Here is a 22,400-nt window from a genome sequence, read left to right on the forward strand (position 1 = left end):
CTGGAATAATAATGCTTTCTTAAACTGCCTATCACAGTCCAATGAAAAGTAAGTCCCATGGTGGAGATGAAATTCCTCCTGGCTCTGGTGTCCCTTAGACTCAGGGCTTCTTATTGGATTAATTGACAGTGACCACTGGGTCTAGGTATTTGGGGATGTTTTGCACCAAAGATTCTATGTCCTTCTCTCTTTTGTGGCCCAGGTACCTTTCTCATTGCTCTAGGCTTGAGCCCCTATGCACACTAATTTCCTCAAAGCCAATGGGATGTCCTTCTAAAATCTAGCCTCTTCTGGATGTTTTCCTCAGGTCTACCTCTCTTCAACATAGAAAAATCTAATCCCCCAGCCCCAAATCAGCTCAGCAAAATTAACTTCTTTTCATAGGTCATCTCACTCAACTCCATCAATGAAAATTTTTCTCTCTTCCCTCCAAATTATGCTATCCGGCAGGCTCAACACACAGCGGTGTGTAGGCTAGAGATCAGAAAATCAAGTCAGGGCAGGCATTGCTTCTTGTTCAAAAATAAAGAAAGAGGATGTCAGACCTTCCAAAAGATTCAATTCAGGGGGAAAAAAGTCTTCAAATCATTGTGTAAACATGCTTCCTACCTTGCCCAGAATCAGATCTATCACTGTCACCTACAAAGCCAAAATGGTAAGAGAGAAAAACAGATTTCTCCAGTGCTTCTTGGAAAGTGCTTTGCAGGTCTTGTGGTGTAAGATGAATTTCACAAGCAGGCAAGGTCGGCTAATCGGTAAGGAAGGGTGAGAATGCATGAGTAGCACAACTGTGGAACTCAGAAAGTATCAGTCACAGATTTGAGGCAGTCCTTTGGACAGAGTACTTGGTATCACAGACGTTGATGTGCACTGGATCAAACACATCCATATTTGGGATGTCTTCATTTCAAGGACTTGCCTGTCTGTTAGGGGACATGATGTGCTTATGTCACCTGCTCATGGTGAAGTCAGGAAATGACACCTACAGAAGTGACCATTAGACATCTACCATGCTGAGAGAAAATCTAACGTCTACTTAAAGGAAGATGCTAAGAGGTACAACAGGGAGAGAGTGTCACTCAGACTTCACTGTCTTCAGACTTCACTGACCCAGCAGGGTCGTCTCCACACAACAAAACAAGATCATTTAAACAAAATTGCCGAATTAAAGTGTGTTTTCTTAAAAACACAATTGACCAAAAATATCTTAAATTGCTGCATTTCATTATGAACGACAAAAGTAAAATATCTAGTTTTAAAGAAAGCACAGTTTTGCATTGCTTAACAACAACATCACCAGGTGATTTTATTGTGCAAACATCATAGATTGTACTCAAACCAGGATGGCTCTGATGTCACTAGACATAATTTTGGACCACCATTACATATGTGGTCCATCACTGATCTGAAATGTCATTATGCAGTACATGTCTCCACCTGAATAAAGTCAGGAAAAAATAGTGACTTGGAAAAGTAAATATCAAAATGTCTCACCTCAATTAATTTCATGTTTGCCTCCCTTCTGGCTAGGTCAGAGAAGAAGTTGGCGATGTGACCATCCTCATAAACAACACTGGCATTGTAACAGGGAAGCTCTTCCTTGATATTCCAGATCACATGGTAGAAAGATGTTTCAATGTCAAGGTCATCTCTCATTTCTGGGTAAATCTTTCTTTCTTATTTTCCTTTATTGGTAAGTATGAAAACCTCTATGCATTTTGATAAGCAACTGCTCTGCCATTTGTCTGCAAATTTACCATTTGGGTGTTTTCCACTGATAGACTGATAGGATCTCATCCTTTCTAGGCCTCCCCCCTGCCATACCCTGCTTGGTTTGTCCTTTGTCCTGGTTTTGCCCTACTCCAAATTCTTAGGAAAACTTCCTCTCCTTTACCTTCTCCATATTGGTCCTAAGACTTATTAGGCTGACCCAGAAATCTTCCTACCCTAATGCAACCTGAAATATCTCAGCAATTATATGAGAGGTTTAATTTGATTATGAGTGAAATAAGAGCTTATGTAGAGAGGTGCTATTTTTAGTGATGGTAGTTTGTGTGCACAAAAACTGGGCATGAAAATGAAGGAAATGAAGACAGGAGGAAAAAGAGCCAACATATATTGAGTACTTACTCTACATCAGGCTCTGTTCTAAGTCTCTTAACTGCAGAGGCAGCCATGGCACCATTTCATTCTCATTTTACAAATGAGGAAACTGAGGCACAAAATATTTAAATGAATTTCTCAAAATCAAGCAACTGTTAAATAGTGACCCAGTCTTACAAAGGGAAGAGGTGAGAGAGAACAGAAAGATTCATTACAGAAGGGAAATTAGTGAATTTGTATCTTAGGAGTGTCCTGCCCAAGGTCTGACTAGATTTCATTGTCCAGCGGAACTGTCATTCATGATGGAAGTCTCTATCTGCTTCCCAGTATGGTAGCCACTGGTCACCTGTGTCTATTGAGCACTTGAGACATGATTGATGGGATGGAGAGACTAAACTTAATTTTATGTCAGTTAATTCATTTAAGTGTACATTTAAATAGCTACAGATACTTAGGGGCCACTGCCTTGAACAGTGCAACTCTAGAGTGAGTAAAAGGTAAAGGAGGCTGGAATTCTAGAGGCATTTTCACTGGGAAGGTTTACACTTGATGCTGGGATGGAAAGAATAGTGCCAGCAGTGAACAGAGTGTGCAGGAAGTACAGGTGGTTAAAACCAAGACCATGGGAGACATGGTGTGGGGGAGGCAGAGCCTTTCTCCTCTATGTCTCTAAGGAACCTTGGAATGGGTTTCCACTCAACACTATTATATACTCTCCACAATCCTCAGAACTATTTCCTTTGTCTTCTTTCTTAGTTACCAGGAAGCAATAGGAAATCCTTCTGGAGCCCAACAAATCTATCTCAGCTAATACTAATTGAGCAGCTAAATGCTTGACATACAATAGATATTCCACAAACATCTGAGAAAACCATTGCTTTCCTTCCCTCTATCACCCCATCCCAAAACTTTTTCTTTTGAAAAGGGTTTCCCCATCTTGGTAGATGGAGCTAGGATATACCCATTCTTAATCCAAGTCACAGATCTGGAGGTCATCTTGATACTTCCTTTCCCTTAACACCAGCATCCTCGGCTCTCCATGCTGAACATGTTCAAGCGAATGTCTCTTCATCTCTGCTGCCAGCCCCTGGCTCCAGCCACCTTCGTCCCTCACTGTAGCTTTTCATGGCCTTCCATCTTCAACACTGGTGCCTTCTGATCCATCTTCATATGAGAGCAAGGTGACCCTTTCAGTGCATTAATCAAATCACCTCACTTGCCTGCTCAAAAATATTTAGAAGCTTCCAAGTGTAGTTACCTAAATACAGTATTCTGTATATACCCTAGCTGAATACATGTAGTTAAAATGGCATACAGTTACCTGACACAGCTTGTAACCCCTGGCACGACAAGGAAATATCCTCCCCTATCTGTCTCCCATCTCATTTTCTCTACCTTCTGCTCACTTTTGTGGGGGAGAAGGGACAGTATTGAGGTTTGAACTCAAGGCCTCACACTTGCCAAGCAGTTTCGGTACCACTTCAGCCAAGTACCCAGCCCTTTTTGCTTTAGTTGTTTTTCAGAAAGTTCTCAAATTTTTGCCCAGGGCTGGCCTTGGACCTTGATCCTCCTACCTACCATCTCCTGCAGAGCTGGGATTACAGATGTGAGCTATCACCCAGCTTGTTGGTTGAGATAGGGTCTCACAAACATTTTGCCTGAGCTGGCCTTAAACCAAGATCTTCCTAATCTCTGCCTTCTGAGTAACTAGGATGGCAGGCATGAGCCATTGCCTAGTCTTACACTTTCATATTGTGTACCTTGAATCATTTACACAGTCAATAGTCAAAGGTATCAATAAACACAAACCAGCCTTCTTAGTTTATGTTAGCAAATTTAGAGAGCTGATTCTCAGCAACCACTAAAATCAGGGAATCTATTTCCATCTGAAAATTGTGGAAGGGATCTTCACTCACTTCTAGAATTCCAGAGATTTAAATTTTTTTCTGTTCCTCTTATTATTTGTTTCCCTATTCCAAAGCTAAGAAACCAAATTCAAAACATATGTCTGTACCAGGCTTTGCCTGCAAGAAATGGCCTCTCCTATACCTATAAGTCTGGGTGAGGACCTGTGAGCCACAGAACAGGTAATTAAAGTTTCCTGGGTAGGTAGTATGTAGGTGTCACTTGCACATATGAAATACAATCATTCTTCCTTGAGAGTGGGTTTGTCATACATGACTAAATGAAACTTATTCTTAAAAATGACACACTGATACTCTGGTTGCTCTATCAAACTCTTCAATTATATCCTGGAGAAAAGATGGACTTATTCTTAATGAACAAACACAAATAGGTACACCATCATAAAAGATCTTATTAACAGACATTATAACAGAATCTGCCTATTTCCCTTACTACACTTGTGGAAAAGCACAGTGGATATCTTTCATATTATCTATGAAATGGTTTGATTATCAATGTATGGTGGTTAGACTAAGTCAAATTTCATTTCATGTATTTTCCTAAGCTTAACCCATCGTGAAACCATTCACCTGAATTCCAACTGCTAGTCATCATCATCCCTACATTCTTCTGATGATTCACTCAGTTTGTAATATAAACTAAGATTCCCTAGAAGATACTTTCCCCTAAAATATGAGGGTATCAGTTAAGTGCCATTCAAGAAGAGTTTCATTCCAGCTGGTATAAGTATAGCTTCCTAAATAGGGAATTAGAAATAGATCAAGAAGAAAAACAAAGAACTCATCAGAAAAGAGAACACTGACCACGTTAAATGTCCCTCATTGATTCCCTAATCCAGCCCTATAAAGTTTGCCCTCCATACCCACAGATTTCAATGCAAATTGAAAATATCTGAAAAAAGCAAATGTACCTATACTAAGCAAGTATAAGATTTTTTTCTTGTCATTACTCTCTAAACAATACAATTTAACTATTTACGTTGTAATTATATAATACAAGTAATATAACATGATTTAATGTATATAGAAAGATGTATGGGGGTTATATGCAAATAAGAGACTTAAACATCCTCAGATATTTTCGCATCCATGTGTCATCCTGGAACGAACCCCCCCCGCTCCATTACCAAGGAGTGACTGAATAATCAATTCTATTCTAATTAACCCTGCTTAGAGTCTGCTTTTATATAACCATCTGCTTATTGGATAAACAAATACTGTGGACCGGAGTTAGCACCTGGCATAGCCTGACATGTGTCTCCTCACAGTGGCAATGTCAGCTCACATTGGAAAGCCCACCAATGAGTCAACTCCCTGGCCACAGTGTGACCTTGAGCGTGTGCTTCGGTACCATGTCTTAATAAGACTGTGTTTCACCTATGTAGTACCAGATGCCTCCAGGCAAGATGAGGGCAGTCCAGAGACTTCTTACTGATGACAAAACCCAATGACTCTGGTTCAATAACCAACCATTTTTCAGGTTTGAGAAAGTAGAAACTTCTTTTAGAGTTTAAGACATAGCTACTTTATGAGGATTTGGTTAATTACTTCAGTGACAGCAATGACAAATCACTGGAGGCTTTCTACTTATCTGGGTACGTGTGCAATGTCTAATGAATGAAACATATTTGCATTAATAAATTTAGCACAGAAAAGGCTGTTTCTCTTTTGGACTTGATTGTCCCCTCCCCCCATTTCCTCATTACAGGCCCTAATACACAGCCAAACTAATTAAGAAATGTGGAGCAAACTATTAAGGTGCTCATGATTTCTAGCACCTCTGTTGCTAGAATTGTCGTGTCACAAATACAATGCTTTAGTCACCTAGAAAGTTCCAAAAATGGCTTTGAATGCAAAATTACCTTTACAGTTGTATTTTTCTAAATAATAACATAACTACAGTTGTAATTGACTATATAAGTAGCCAGAGTGACCATGATACTAGTTTTTTAAGTAAACCTAACAACAGGTAGCAGGTGACTTTATCTTTTATATGTGACAAGTTTTAGCTATCTGATTTAACAAATCAATAATATTAACAAAAGTGAGCTAGTTCTCAAATGCTCAGAGTAAGTACATTCTAACAAGATAAGAATCTCTGTTGTTTGTGCAGAGTACATAAAGGTAAAGAATGACCTTCCAGGGCTGGCAGAGTGACTCAAACATGAGGCCCTGAGTTCAAACCCCAGTACCACCAAAAAAATAAAAAGAACACCTTTTCTTTACAGAAAACTGAATATTCCAAGATCAACTTTAGGGTCCCTCACCCTTATCATAGATGTTTCTCTTGTTCATTAATATTAATATGTATTTATGTATGTGCACAAGCTTAAACATAGCTACAGATAGCTATGTAACAATACCAATTTTAGCTTTCAAAGTTAACTTTAAAATATTATTAGCCTTATTATCATATTAAAAGATAATGTATATGCAACACTCAACTGAAGCTTTATAAAAACAAGTCAAAACTGTGCTTGGTGACTCAATATTTATTCTCCATGAATTTTAACCTCTTTAAAAAGGCTATGGATAACTGAAGACTTCCCATAAGTTTACACAAGACATTAAAGTTGACACTTCAGAGCAGCATAATCACTGGTGATATTAAAAGGTTGTGAAAGAGAGGAAATTGAACCCTTGTAGAAGACAACAAAGGACCTAGGTCCAGACCTTTTTTTGACACCATCTGCAGCTCAACACTGCCAGTCATTTTTATAGTAAAGTCATCATGTGTTAAATTTAACTGAATACATACTCGTACCCTTCATAACCTGAAATGTTTTGTGGAAACAAGATAACCTCTCTGGCCTATCCAACCAGTGTGAAAAACTTAGGAAGTTCATTCCTTAGACTTTTCACTGAAAATAAGTCTTATATAAATGCAATAAAACAAAATCAAGCAAATCGGATGCTTCTTCACATTACATGCCCACGTGATAAAACCATGGAAAAGGTATATAGTGCTTTATCAAACAAATCTGAACTTGTTCACATACGTATTTTGATTATGGGTAATGTGTAAACCTGGATCCCTATATAATTCTCTATTAATTTCCCATGTCCTAAAAATACTTTACAAAAGTTAAAATATATTCCTGACAACTAATTGCTAATTCAACACTTGTTTATATTCCTTTTTCTTCCCTTTAATAACAAATATTTATCTAATTAACATAGATGATGGATTTCAATGACCAATTCATCTTCAAAATGTCTCTTTTTTAAAGGAGAAAACTTTTTATTTATTTATTTATCTATTTTCCTCAAAGCACTTTTATTAGCATACATTAGTTTTACAGGGGGATTCATAGTGACATTTCTGAATACACTTACAATGTTCATTGGTTAGGTTCACCTCCACCATCTCTCTCCCTCATCCCTCTTTCACGTAAAACAATTGTAGAAGGCTTCATTGTTCTATTTCATATATGTAAACAAAGCATATCAACCATATTTACCCTCCCTTATTCCCTCCATTCAGCCTCCTCCCTCCCACAAGTACCTACCTTCTCATAGGACCTATTCTACAGTCCTACCCTTCATGTTTAATTCCAAAGTCAGTGTTCAAAGGAGTTTCTTGATATATCTCAGTTGTGTCTATACTGTACTTTGGTCAGTTTAACCCCCTTTATTACTCTCCCTTATGTGCATAGGAGATGAGTAAAGGAGGAGACCCATGATGTAGAGGACAGACTCTATAGTGTTTCTTCCTTTATTCCGTCCTCCTGGTGTTCACACTTATATAATCCTCTCCTCTTGAATATGGGATGGAACTGTTGGGATAGGGACTTAGATACACTTTTGCTAAAAGCACTGACTTTTTACTTTGGTCTGCAGATAGCTGATGATTAACTAAAAGCAGGATAAAAGTTTGCATCTCTGCCTTCATTTTCTATCCGTCTCCTTTCTACCTTAAACTTTGGGTCAGATTCCAGCTAGCTCTGCACATAGATATGTGAATCATTTAAGGACTGCTGGTCTAAAGCTAGTAATTCTCCCCCTTGAAGGATAAAGGCACAAAGATAAGAATAACTAATGTATTTTCAAGATTTGCAGAGATACTATAATCAACAGATTATCAACCTCCAGCTTTTACCACAGACACTCAGAGTAGTTCCTAGAAGTCTCTAGCCATTTGCCTTAAAACTAACACCATGTTACCTTTCTGATTTGTCCATCTTCTCTGAGTCATTCTCTTCTTCAGTCACCCTGAATTCCAAGAACAGGTCTGATAGAAAACATCCTTGATGAGAATGGAAACTACTCTTAGGCAACAGCAACTTCCTTTTTTTTTTTTTTTGATACATCTTACTTTATTCAAAAGATCTGATCATACCTGGTCCAAGAACACTCAAATAATTAGCAGATAAACTCAAATGTTAAAGATTGGTCTTTACCAGTGGAACAGAATAGAGGACCCAGATATGAAGCCACACAACTATAACCAACTTGTCTTTGACAAAGGAGCTAAAAATATTCAATGGAGAAATAGCAGCCTCTTCAACAAAAACTGCTGGGAAAAGTGGTTAGCAGTCTGCAAAAACTGAAACTAGATCCATGTATGTCACCCTATACCAATATTAACTCAAAGTGGATCAAGGATCTTAATATCAGACCACAAACTCTTAAGTTGATACAGGAAAGAGTAGGAAATACTCTGGAGTTAGTAGGTATAGGTAAGAACTTTTTCAATGAAACCCCAGCAGCACAGCAACTAAGAGATAGCATAGATAAATGGGACCTCATAAAACTAAAAAGCTTCTGTTCATCAAAAGAAGTGGTCTCTAAACTGAAGAGAACACCCACAGAGTGGGAGAAAATATTTGCCAGCTACACATCAGACAAAGGACTGATAACCAGAATATATGGGGAACTTATAAACTAAATTCTCCTAAAACTAATGAACCAATAAAGAAATGGGCAAGTGAACTAAACAGAACTTTCTCAAAAGAAGAAATTCAAATGGCCAAAAAACACATGAAAAAATGCTCACCATCTCTAGCAATAAAGGAAATGCAAATTAAAACCAGGCTAAGATTCCACCTCACCCCTATTAGAATAGCCATTATCAGCAACACCACCAACAACAGGTGTTGGCAAGGATGCGGGGAAAAAGGAACCCTCTTACACTGTTGGTGGGAGTGTAAACTAGTACAACCACTCTGGAAAAAAATTTGGAGGCTACTTAAAACACTAAACATTGATCTACCATTTGATCCAGCAATACCACTCTTGGGGATATACCCAAAAGACTGTGACACAGGTTACTCCAGAGGCACCTGCACACCCATGTTTATTGCGGCACTATTCACAATAGCCAAGTTATAGAAACAGCCAAAATGCCCCACCACTGACGAATGGATTAAGAAAATGTGGTATCTACACACAATGGAATTTTATGCAGCCTTCAAGAAGAATGAAATGTTATTATTCGCTGGTAAATGGATGGAATTGGAGAACATCATTCTGAGTGAGGTTAGCCTGGCCCAAAAGACCAAAAATCATATGTTCTCCCTCATATGCAGAGGGATCAAGGGCAAACACAACAAGGGGGTTGGACTTTGAGCACATGATAAAAGCAAGAGCACACAAGGGAGGGGTGAGGATAGGTAAGACACCTAAAAAATTAGCTAGCATTTGTTGCCCTTAACCCAGAGAAACTAAAGCAGATACCTTAAAAGCAACTGAGGCCAATAGGAAAAGGGGACCAGGAACTAGAGAAAAGGTGAGATCAAAAAGAATTAACCTAGAAGGCAACACACACGTACAGGAAATTAATGTGAGTCAACTCCCTGCATAGCTATCCTTATCTCAACCAGCAAAAACCCCTGTTCCTTCCTATTATTGCTTATGCTCTCTCTACAACAAAATTAGAAATAAGGGCAAAATAGTTTCTGCTGGGTATTGAGGGGGTGGGGGGGAGAGGGAGGGGGCGGAGTGGGTGGTAAGGGAGGGGTTGGGGGCAGGGGGGAGAAATGACCCAAGCCTTGCATGCACATATGAATAATAAAACAACAAAAAAAAGATTGGTCTTTAAACATTTTAGCCAATGATATTATGCTTGCCTATCATCTCTCTGACATAAAACAACATCCACACTGCAGTGGCCACCAAACTATGGAACACAGCTTCCTTAAATGTAAAAGTAAGCTGTTTGAAGCTAACAGTTTGAGCACTATGGACTTCCCCTGACATATGAGGCTGGAAACCAAATCAGACTCTTCCAAAGCAATCCCCTCTTATTCACAATTTTGCTTTCTATAGTTTCAGTTACCTGTGGTCAACCACAATTTGAAAACACTGCATGAAAAATTCCAGGAATACACATTTCATAAGTTTCAAAATATGTGCCATTCTGAGTGGCATGATACAATCTTACACCACATCACTCTATCCTACCCTGGTGGAGAATCATCCATTTGTTCAGTGTAGCTGTGCTATATAAACCACCTACTTATCAGTCACTCAATAGCTGTCTGGGTAACCAAATCAGCTGTTGCACTATCTCAGTGCTTGTGTTCAGGTAATCCTTATTTTACTTAATAGTATCCCCAAAAGTGCAAGTGTAGTGATTCTGACAATTTAGAGAAGTCTTAAAGTGCTTCCTTTAGGTAAAAGGTAAAAATTCTTGACTTAATAAAGAAAAAAATTTCATAGCTGAGGTTGCTAAGATCTACAGTACAATGAGATATTTTGAGAGAAGGGCCCATTTACAACTTTTATTACAGCATATTATTATAACTGTTCTATTTTATTGTTAATTATTGTTAATCTCCTGCTTGCTTAATTTATAAATTAAATTCATCATAGATATGCATGAATAGAGAAACACATAATATGCCTAAGGTTTGGTATCCAAAGTTTTAGACACTTACTGGGGGATCTTGGAATATATCCTTATAGATGACAGAACTCTTAAAAATACCTAGCCATTTTCTCTCGAAAAGAGATAACTTCCCTCAATGGAAAACACAGGAAACTAGTAGCAAATTTAGCCCCAACTCAAAAGCAAATATACATACAAATACATTTACATAAAAATTGTAGAGAAAAGCAAACAAAACTGAACCTCTGAAAGTGATTAGATCCCCTGTGAATAGATAACTGGTCACCCTGGTCATTTTTCTTATTTCACCAGTGTTCAGCTATATGGCAGACCGCTGTAGACAATCTCTTTCTCTCTTTCCCTCTCTCTCTCTTTCTCTCTCTTTTCTCTTCTCTTCTTTTTCTTCCATCTGCCTGAATCTATGACATTCTCAAAAGTAACACCTTTAACCCCATTTCTCAGCTGCCTCTTAATGAAATTTTCATAAACTTTCAGACACCAATAATGGTGCTGCAATGGGGCCTCCACATCCAGGTTTCCAGATCTGAACTCTCACCAGATCTACCAAGAATCCCTCTGGAACTCAGCCACCTCCTTCATGCTTTTTTGCTGAAAAATAATAACCAGTTCTTGCCATTCCCAACTAGCCTACAGTCATGACTAATGCATCAAGATTCTTCAGTTTTAACTTCTGAGAGACAAAGAAGCAGATATATAGTTCTGATGAGGAATTCCAGTACTATACTGAATAAGAGTGGGAGAGTGAACACTCCTTGTCTCATTACTGATTTTAGAGGAAATGGTTTCAGTTTTTCTCTGTTTAGTATGATGTTGGCTATATATTTCTCATATATAACCCTTATAATTTTGAGGTATGCTCCTTCTATTCTTAGTTTCTTCAGAGCTTTTATCATGAAAGGATGTTGAATTTTGTCTAACGATTTTTCTGCATCTAATGATATGATTATGTGGTTTTTGTCTTGAGTCTGTTTATGTGTTGTAGTTCATTTATTGATTTATGTATGTTGTACAATCCTTGCATCCCTGAAATGAAATCTACTTGATCATGGTGTCCAATCTTTTTAATATATTGTTGGTTCAGTTGCATATATTTTTCTGAGGATTTTCACATTTATGTTCTTCAGGGAAAATTAGCCTATAACTTTTTTTTTGATGTATCTTTCCCTGATTCTGGTATTAGGTTGACACTGGCTTCATATAATCAGTGTGATAACATTCCTTCTATCTGTAATTTCTGGAATAGTTTGAGGAGCATTGGTGTTAGTTCTTTAAAGGTCTGATAGAATGCAGCAGTGAATCCATTCAGGCCTGGGCCTTTCAGTGTTTGGAAGGTATGAAACAGAAGAAAGAAATCAGGAAAACGATCCCATTGACAATAGCATCAAAAATATCTAGGAATACATTTCATGAAAGAAGTGAAAGACCTATACAGTGAAAACTATAAATCACTGAAGACAGGAATTGAAGAAGACATTAGGGGATGGAAGGACCTCCCATGCTCATGGATGGGCAGAATCAATACTGTGAAAATGACTATACTACAGAAAACAATCTATATTTCAATGCATCTCCACCAAAATCCCAATGACATTCTTCATAGAGATTAAAAAAATCAATCATAAAGTTCATATGGAAGCACAAAAGACCTCAAATAGCCAAAGCAATCATGAACACAAAAAGCAATGCCAGAGATAAAATACCTGACTTTAAATTATGCTACAGAGCCATAATAATAAAAACAACATGGTACTGACACAAAACCAGACATGAAGGCCAATGGAACAGAATAGGAAACCCAGACACAAATTTATGCAGCTACAGCCCTTTGATTTTTGACAAAGGAGTCCAAAACTTATGTTGGAGAAAAGACAGACTCTTCAACAAGTGGTGCTGGGAAAACTGGATTTCCACCTGCAGAAGACTAAAACTAGATCACTGTCCCTAACCCTATACTAGTATCAATTTGTGGATCAAAGATCTTAACATAAAACCTAAAATTGTGAACTACAGAAAATAGAAGGGAAAACACAAACATAGACAATAACTTCCTGAATAGAACTCCAGTAGCTCAGCAATTAAGAGGAAGAACTGACAAATGGGACTGCATCAAACTAAAAATCTTCTCCTCAGAAAAGGAAATAGTCACTAGAATGAAGAGACAGTCTACAGAATAGGAGAAAAATCTTTTCCAGCTAGACAATAACAAGAGATTAATCACCAGAATATACATGGAGCTAAAAACAAATAAATAAACAACCTCCCAAAAAATCAACTCAGTGAACAAGTAGGCAAATGAATTGAATAGACAATTCTCAAAAGAAGTACCAGTGGTTAATAAATACAGACATGCAAATAAATACATGAAAAATGCTCAACATCCCTAGCCATAAAGGAAATATAAATCAAAACAAACTTGAGATTTCACCTCACTCCTGTTAGAATGACTATCATCAAGAACACAAACAACTAATGCTACTGAGGATGTAGGGAGAAAGAAACCCTAATACACTGTTGGTGGAAATGTAAATTAATGCAACTACTTTGGAAAGCAGTATGGAAGCTTCTCAAAAAACTAAAAACAGAACTACTATATGTGATACCACTCCCAGCATAAATCTGAAGAAATAGAAATCAGGATACATAGAGATGCTTGCACACCCATTTTTATTGTAGCACTACTCACAACAGACAAGTTATGGATATACCCAAATGCCCTACAACTGATGAATGGATTAGGAAATGGGATTTTATTCATCCATAAAGAAGATTGAATTATGTTTTTGCAGGTAGATTGTTGAATCTGGAGATCATCACATTAAGAAAAGTAAGCCAGGTTCAGAAAGACAAAGGTTGCATGCTTTCCCTCATAAGTGGAAGATAGACCAAAATGATAAATGTATACATGAATACATATATAAGTACATATATAGAGAGAACATTATTGTAATAGTGGGATTATTTGATGGGATTAGGGGATGGGAGAGGAAACAAGAATAATATTGAAATATATTGCATCTACATATGAAGATAACACAATGAAATGCACTGAAAGCTGTTTAATAATAGGGAACAGGGGAGCTAGAGGGAGAGTAATAAAGGGGGATTAATCTGATTAAAGTACAACATATGCATCGTGAAACACCACGATGAAACCCTTTGGATAATCAATATATGCTTTTTAAAATTTTTATTATCATATTATTGTTGTACTGGGGGCACATTGTGATATCTACAAAAGTTAAAATATATCATGGTTGAATTCACCTTCTCCATCATTCTCCTTTATGTCTCTCTTGAATAGTTTCAGTCTCATTTTTCCATTTTCATACATGAATACATAATATTTCCACTACATTGAGGGACAGGAAGGTAAAATAAACCCTGTCCGAGGGTGGGTATCAGTGGGGTGAACAGAGAGGATGATGGAAGCTGATGTATACTTGTGCGAAAATAGAACAATGAAACCTGTTGAAATTGTTTTAAGAAAGGGAGAGGGAGGTGGAGGGAGTGAATCTAATCAAGGTACAGTGTAAGCACACATGTAAATGTCACAGTGAAATCCCCCGTACAACTAATATATGCTAATAAAAACCAAAAAAAGAGAGAAATATACAGAAATTGCTATTGTACAAGAACTGAAATGTCAAAAAAAGGCAAATTATAGCATCTAAGCAGAAACTTAGCCATTACTTCAAGGCCATAGAACAAGGCTGGTAAGACAGAATGACTTTGAAGGTGCCATTCTTTGATCAAGTGGCTGTTTTCTGTAGGTGAGCAAATCTGGGCAAACTCTCTAAAACTGCAAATGTGAGCTTCTGACATTGTTAAGTTGTAAATCTCTTAGAAAAAGATAAGAGGCATTGTCAACATTTTAATGATCACATTTATGGAAGAACCAAAAGAATGACATAGCTGGCAAAATGATGATATGAGAAACCTGCATTTTATAATCATGGGAAAAGAAATGCTGAAATAAGACTGCTGAACTCTTACCTCTGGCATTGTCTGTTTATTAAAAAAAAAGTGTACCCTTACCAGTTTTCTACATGTTAACCTCTAATTTTAAAATCATTACTAGCCAAACAAAGTTACATTGCCCCCAGAGAGCTAGGTGGCCCTCAGACAAACATATTAGAAAATGCCCTAGCAGGATGAAAGTCATACAACTATCTATTCCTCATTGCCAAGACTTGGATAATTATTTATGAACAGGGTTTAGGCAAAAGAGTCTTGTATTGGGGGAAATTGGAAATTTTCGTTAAATAACATGTGAGGTGCAGGGACAGGGAACTAAAACTTTTTCACAGCATGGGGACTTAGAACATTGAATTAGTATCTTGTTTATGGTTGAGTAAGTGAAATTTACCAAAACAGATCAGATTATATCTGTCATAGTAGACAATTCCAAAGAACTGTACTAACTGGGGTGTGTGTAGCTTGCATAGGAACTTCACCTTTGCTCAGGTAACTTCTCCTCTTCTTCCAATTCACTGGGTAAGGGCAAATCTTTATGGTAAAGCCTGGAAAGCAGGTGTGATTAAATTTTAATACAAATTGCTAAATGCTACGTGGCAGAGGTCAGCATATTACAAACTTAAGTGGTTTTTAATCAGTCATAAATATAAAAGGCTCATCTGATTCAAATTAGTAGCGTTTACTTCAAAGGAAAAGGAAATCACAATATTTCTTATTGATGAACACATGAGAACAATGACTACTTACTTCCTACATTTATACTGCCACAGAATTTAACACATTATGATGGTTAACTAAACATATGTTAAATGAATTAGTGAATTCTTTAAATATTTATCACAAATGAAGTAATAAGTACTGACACAGAATATTTATATATTCCAGACTTGTAAGGCCTTCTTTCCTGCCATGATTAAAGCTAACCATGGTCACTTGGTCTGTATTCCCAGCATAGTAGGAGTAGTTGGAATTAATGTACTATCAGGTGAGTATTTCATTTCATCATGTGCCTTTGTATTGACCAGTCAACAATATGCATAAATTAGAACACTTCCAAGGTAGAACCTCTTCCTGCACCAAGAAGTCCCTGGAACATTTGGCTCTATTTATTATGCTAGCATTCCCTTTTATTTCCTTACTTAAAATGGCAGTAGTGACGTTTTCAGAAGATAGTTTCTTCTTTTAAAAAAACAAAGAGAAGAATGTGACTTTTGGCTCATTACTCTTCTTAAGAGAAATACAAATGATTACATCTTTTCCTTTTTATACAGTGTGGAGATAGAAGCATGTAGTGCTTGTCCACATTGCTGACTTTAATTGTGATGCTTTGTCCTCCAGGTCAAGCCAGAGAAATGAAAAGGGAATTTATTTTTAAAAATAATTCCAAGAATGAATTTGTCAAACTCTATTACTAATAGCTTGTCACTTTGTTTCAGATTATTCTGCAAGTAAATTCGCAGCCTTTGGCTTTGCTGAGTCTCTCTTCTTTGAATTAAATATGCAACAGAAAAACCAACATTAAACCACCATTGTTTGTCCCTATTTCATCAAAACTGGAATGTTTGATGGCTGTACAACCAAATAAGTGAACTCTTGTGGCCATCTTTGCTCTTATAAAAATCTCATAATATATGCCAGTTATCACCTGATCATTTTGAAGTTTTGAAATATGGACAGTATTGAATGCATAATGTAGTAAAATAAAAAATTTTATGTAAGCCAGGTGTGGTAGCACCCATAATCCCAGCACTCAGGAGACTGAGGCAAGAAGATCTCAAGTGCAAGGCCAACCTGGCTTAACAGCAAATTCCAGGCCAGCCTGGCCTACCTAATGAGACACTGTCTCAAAAAAACAAACAAAAAATTTTTTCAATGTATATGAAATTAATGAATTTATTTAATTTAAAGATTTTGATGTTTACAATGTGCTAAAAACTTATCCCTGGTATGCTAATCAGAATAGTAAAATATAATGGAGACACTGATAATGAAAACTTATTCAAATATTTAGCATTGTAGTGCTGATAATTTCTTTTCTAAAAAGAATATTAAAGCATAACTATCACCAAATATAAAATACTTTATAAAATTAATTAATATATATATGGGGAAGTGTTACAAAGTGATCTTTTGGTACAAAAGTTAGGTTTATTTAGAACAGTTTAAACTAGAATGCAAATGAAATAAGTTTTTACAAAAGGGGGCCAATTAGTGGAGTTTAATGAAAAGTACAAATTTAACATGAGGACTAGTGAAGTTATTATAACTGTTAGAAAATGAACTGACATGATTCAAATGACAAGCATCAGGTTGTCATCAGCATATCTGTTGGAAAGAGAGACAACCAGCAAAAAAAGCTGGTTAGTCTCCCTACAAATAGAATGTGAGGGAAAATAAACTCGGTCCCTCTCAAGTGGCTTCATAGTAAGATGTGTCCTGATGATAAAGCATGTAACAAAGAAATACTAATATCAAAATAGCCCAACCCAACTCTTTGGACAGATGCCTCCCTTCATTTTGTCCAAACATCCAACCATGAATTTAAAAACTGTTTTTGAATGACTTCCACGGCTAGGTACTATTTTGAGCAATGGGTTACATCTGTGATTAAAACCAGATAAAGGCCTAATTTCTTTCTCCCCTTACATTCTAGGTGGGGAAGAAAGATACTAAACACATTCATAAGTGGTTATAAATGTTAAGATAATAACTGCTAATAAATGCTAAGAATAGCATATAAAAATCTGGTTAAAGATAATGAGAATACTTAGAGTTTAGTGAAGCTATAAAATTAAATAGAAAGTTTAAAAACAGGTGGTGAAGAGCTGACAGAATATAAACGACAAAACTTTCTGCCAAAGAGACTACTCTTGGGGGTCTATGTACTAATCTGGTCAAAATGGCAAGAACAATCAAGTAAAATCTCTGGAGATTGATCAAAAGTTATGCCACAAACCGAAAAGCATTAATTCAATAACACCTATGGAAACTCAGTAAGAGTTTACTCAGTAAGAGCAAAAGCCATGGCATTTAGAATTAGTTATATACCTGTCCTTTCTGGGACAGCTGTTTCAGGGGACTTGACAACAAAGTGGCAATTCCCACCTTCCCTCAGTTTTCAGGAATGAAAGAACTATTTTGTGTAGTCTGGAGGCAGGTGAACTTTGGAATATCCCATCTTCAACAGAAGTGAACAGCATCAGTTAGACAAGGCTTGTTCCTTCACCTTCAACTCTAGCTAGGTAGGAAGGATCTGGGTCGGAACTATTGGTGGAGAGAGCACTTCCTCTTTCTAGAGGAGCTCTTGGTTATAAGAGCTCCAGTGAACTCAGCAGTCAAGTTTCAGGACCTGTCTCCAGGCTTCCTATGAAACTAATTTTATGCAGATTTACCAGAAAGTTAATACCAGAGGGTCTCATCCTTCTAAGCACAGGGGTATGGAAAATCTATACAAGGTGGTAGCAGCAGGTGGATGATAGCACTAGTTCCTGCTATCCTCCAACTTTCATATCCTTATTAATAGGGTCAATTGGAGTGAGATAGTCAGTGGTGCGTTATCACCCCCATAACACAGAGGTTCTCCCAGGTGAAGGTCAAAACTAATCTCAGAGATAGGCATCTCACAATCACTGTCACAGGATATGACTTCAGTTAGATAAAACCATTGATCAGAATATTCTCAAGAAGTATAACACAACCTGTTAGCAAGTTGTGGAAGTTAAGGGCTGGGTGTGACATGAGAAGGAGCAGACCAGCCATAACTGTAATGATACGATCAGTATAAGTGACAATATGCCAGCTAAAACCACAATCATCCCTGATAGTCAGGAAAACTTTGTGCATGCCCCAAGTTTACATCCTCAGAGGAGTGATATCAAAGCTACACAGTGACATTAGTAGGGAAAGGCAGATTTCACTGAACTAACCCATTCAAGTCACTAACTAAATTATTTTAAAAAGTAGGCAAACTCTGAGCATCAGTGGCTCATGCCTGTAATCCTAGCTACTCAGGAGGCAGAGATCAGGAGGATGGTGGTTCAAAGCCAGGCCAGGCAAACAGTTTGTGAGACTCTATCTAAAAAAAAAAAAAAAATCACAGTAAAGGGCTGGCAGAGTGGCTTAAGGTATAGGCCCTAAGTTCAAACCCCAGAACTGTAAAAAAAAAAAAAAAGTAGGCAAATAACCATAACAAGTCCCATGGGAAGCTACTATCCAGAATTACTAAAATATATTATCTTAAATGTCTACTTTTTAAGAAAAATTATGTGCTATTCAAAGAAAGAGGAAAGTGTGACCCATACATGGGAAAAAATATGCAATAGAAATAACCTTTATGAGGCCAAAATATTGGACTTAGCAAACTTCAAAGATCTATTATAAATACATTCAAATAACTAAAGGAACCCGTGTTTTAAAAATGAAAAGAAGCTATCATGAAGATGTTTCATCATACATCAATAGATAGAAAGTATAAAAAAATCTATAAATTTAGGAGTAGAGAAGAAAAAAATAACTGAAAAACTGATTCACTAGAACAACATACCCCACTGGAGGTGACTGAAGAATGAATGAGTGAACTTGAAGACAGATGGAATGAGACTATGCAATGAGAAGAAAAGAAAGAAACAAAATGAAGAAAAACAAGGGCCCAGAGAAATCGAGGACATTGCTGAACCCATAAACATATTCATAATAAGAGTAATAGAAATAGAGAATACAGAGAAAGATGCAGAAAAAATACTCAAAGAAACATCTGAATAATTCCTAAATTTGATGAAACATATTAACTTCTTTATTCAAGAAACTCAATGAACTTCAAACAGGATGAAGACAAGAGGTTCCACATCACAGTTAAAATGTTGAAAGACAAAAACAAAAAGGCAATCTTGCAAGCAGCAAAAGAAAAAGTGTCTCATCATGTACAAGAGAAGTCAAGTACAATTAGCAGTGGACTTCTCAGCAGAATCAATGGAAACCAGAAGGCTGTGGAATGACATAGTCAAAGAGCTAAAGATGATAACCAAGAATCTTGTATCTAGCAAAACTGTACTTCAAAAATGAAGACTAATGAAAAACAAAAAATTCATTGCTAACACATCTTTGGAAATACTAAATGAAATTCTTCAGGATGAAACAAATTATATGAGAGTAATCTGAATTCACATGAAAAAAGCAGAGGGTCAGTAGTGGCAGTAAACCAGGTAATTTTTAAAAGCAATATAAAAGCACATTTTCCCTTTCCTCAATGAACTGATTATTAATGCAATAGAATTATTGGACCTATTAACACACGAAGTATACAATTTTTATATTAAGAGCACAGAGGAGGTGGTAGAGATAAAGCTGCATTGGAATATGGAAATGACACAATATCAGGAAGAAATAAAGAAAATTAGAAATGGAGAAGGTTGATATAATAAATTCTATAATATATACTTGTTCTCCTTATTCTCTCAGCTTCTTTAAAACATACAACCTATAAAGTAATAACTGCAATGCCATATTATCAGGTTTATAAGCTACATATATATATATATATATATATATGCATAAAAGAGGAAAAAGTAACATAGCTACATGGTAGTAAATTTCTATACCTCACCAAAATTAAGGTAATATAAATCTAAAGTAGATTCTGCTAGGTTAAGAAAGACCTAGAGAAACCACTAAGAAAATAACTTTGAAAATACAATTTAAGAAATTATTAAAGATACCCCTATGAGCAAAAGGGCACAGAACACAATCAACTAAGTAGCCCTAAAGGCAACGCCAGGATATTCCACCCAACAGCAGCAGAGGGCACACTCTTCTTAAGCACAGATGGAACATTCTCTGGGATAGAGTATATGCGTGGCCACAAAACACCAAAACCTAAGAAGACTGAAATTATACAAAGTATACTCTCCAACTAAAATGAAATAAAATTAGAAATCAAAAATAGAAGAAAGTTTGAGAAATTTACAAATATATGGGAATACAACAAACCAAAATTCATAAAATATAACTAAAGCAGAGGGAAATTTATAACATAAATGACTACATTAAAAAAGAAGAAAATATTAAATGAATAATATGTTATTCAAAAACTGTAAGAAATAAGAACACATTAAACCTAAAGCAAGCAGAAAAAACAAATATTGCAGCATAAATAAATAAAACAGAGAATGAAAAACTAGAGACTATCAATGAACACAAAATTTGGTTCTTTGAAAAGATCAACAAAATTTATGAAACATTAGCTAGGATGGCAAAAAATTAAAAAGAGAAGATGTGAACTACTAATACCAAGAATGAAAAGAGAGAACATTACTACTGTCATTACACAAAAAGGAAATGTGAAAAAAATCCATGCCAATAAACTAGATATAGTCAATAAAAATGGCAAAAATTCCTAGGGAAATACAAGCTAACAAGGCTTGAAAAGGACAAAATGAAGACTTAAGACAAAAATATTAAATTAGAAACCTAAAATGTCCCCACACAATAAAACTCCAGATCCAAGTGGCTTCCTGGGTAATTTTATTGAACTGAAGAAGAATTAAATACAAATATTTTTAAACTCTTCCAAAAATCAGATGAAGATTGAGCATTTTCCAACTTACCAGACAAAAGCATCACAGGATCATAAAAGTAAGATCCATACCTCTTACAAACAAAAATACAAAAATCTTCAATAAAATAGTAGCAAACAAAATCCAGCAACATGGAATAATGATAATATACCATGATCAATTGAGAGTTATCCTGGAAATTCAAAGTTGAGATAATAGTATTATGCAATTTAACATATCATATCAACAGAATAAAGGACAAAAACTTCATAATAACCTCAATACACACAGAGCAAGCATTTAGCAAAATCTAAACACTTTCATGGCAAAAACATTCAAGAAACTAGAAATAGAAGACAACTGTCACAACCTGATTAGTAGCATCTATGGAAAACCCACAGCTAACATCATACTTAATGGTGAAACTAATTGCTTTCCCCCTCAAATCTAGAGCAAGGCCTGGAGCTGGGGATGGAGCTCAGTAGCAGAGCATTTGCCTTGATGGGCAAGGCCCTGAGTTCCATCCCTAGCAGAATAAAAAATAAAGGTAAAAATACACACACTCACCACTCCATATGAAATAAAAGGTACAAAGATTGGAAAGAGAAAAAAACTATCTTCATTCTCAGATGACATGATCTTGTACATTAAAAAATCCTAAGAAATACACACACACCATTATTATGTCTAAGAAATGAATTCAGCAAAGTTATGAGATTGATACACAAAATCAATTCATAAAAATCAGTTGTATTTCTACACACTTGTAATGAATAAGTCAAAAATGAAGTTAATAAAATAAATCCATTTACAATAGCACCAAAATTAAAAAGGAATTAGTAACAAATTTAACAAAAAAGTAAAAAAAAATTATACGTGAAAATTATGAAGTATCTTTGAAAGAGATTAAAGAAGACTTAAATAAATTGAAATAAATTCATAGACTAAAAGGCTTAATATCATTAATATTCTATCTCCCCAGATTCAATGCAATTC

General features: G+C 36.2%; 1 protein-coding gene across 1 annotated transcript in view; it reads left to right on the forward strand.

Moving 5' to 3' along the window:
• Nucleotides 1–22,400, forward strand: part of LOC109702465 (short-chain dehydrogenase/reductase family 16C member 6-like) — a 35,209-nt gene that overhangs the window by 7,410 nt on the left and 5,399 nt on the right. The window contains 3 exon segments of the mRNA XM_020187804.2: nucleotides 1,531–1,662; nucleotides 15,739–15,838; nucleotides 16,290–16,434. Coding sequence (XP_020043393.2) covers nucleotides 1,531–1,662; nucleotides 15,739–15,838; nucleotides 16,290–16,434 — 377 coding nt within the window.

This window comes from Castor canadensis, chromosome 3, assembly GCF_047511655.1.
Source record: "Castor canadensis chromosome 3, mCasCan1.hap1v2, whole genome shotgun sequence".
Taxonomy (NCBI): domain Eukaryota; kingdom Metazoa; phylum Chordata; class Mammalia; order Rodentia; family Castoridae; genus Castor; species Castor canadensis.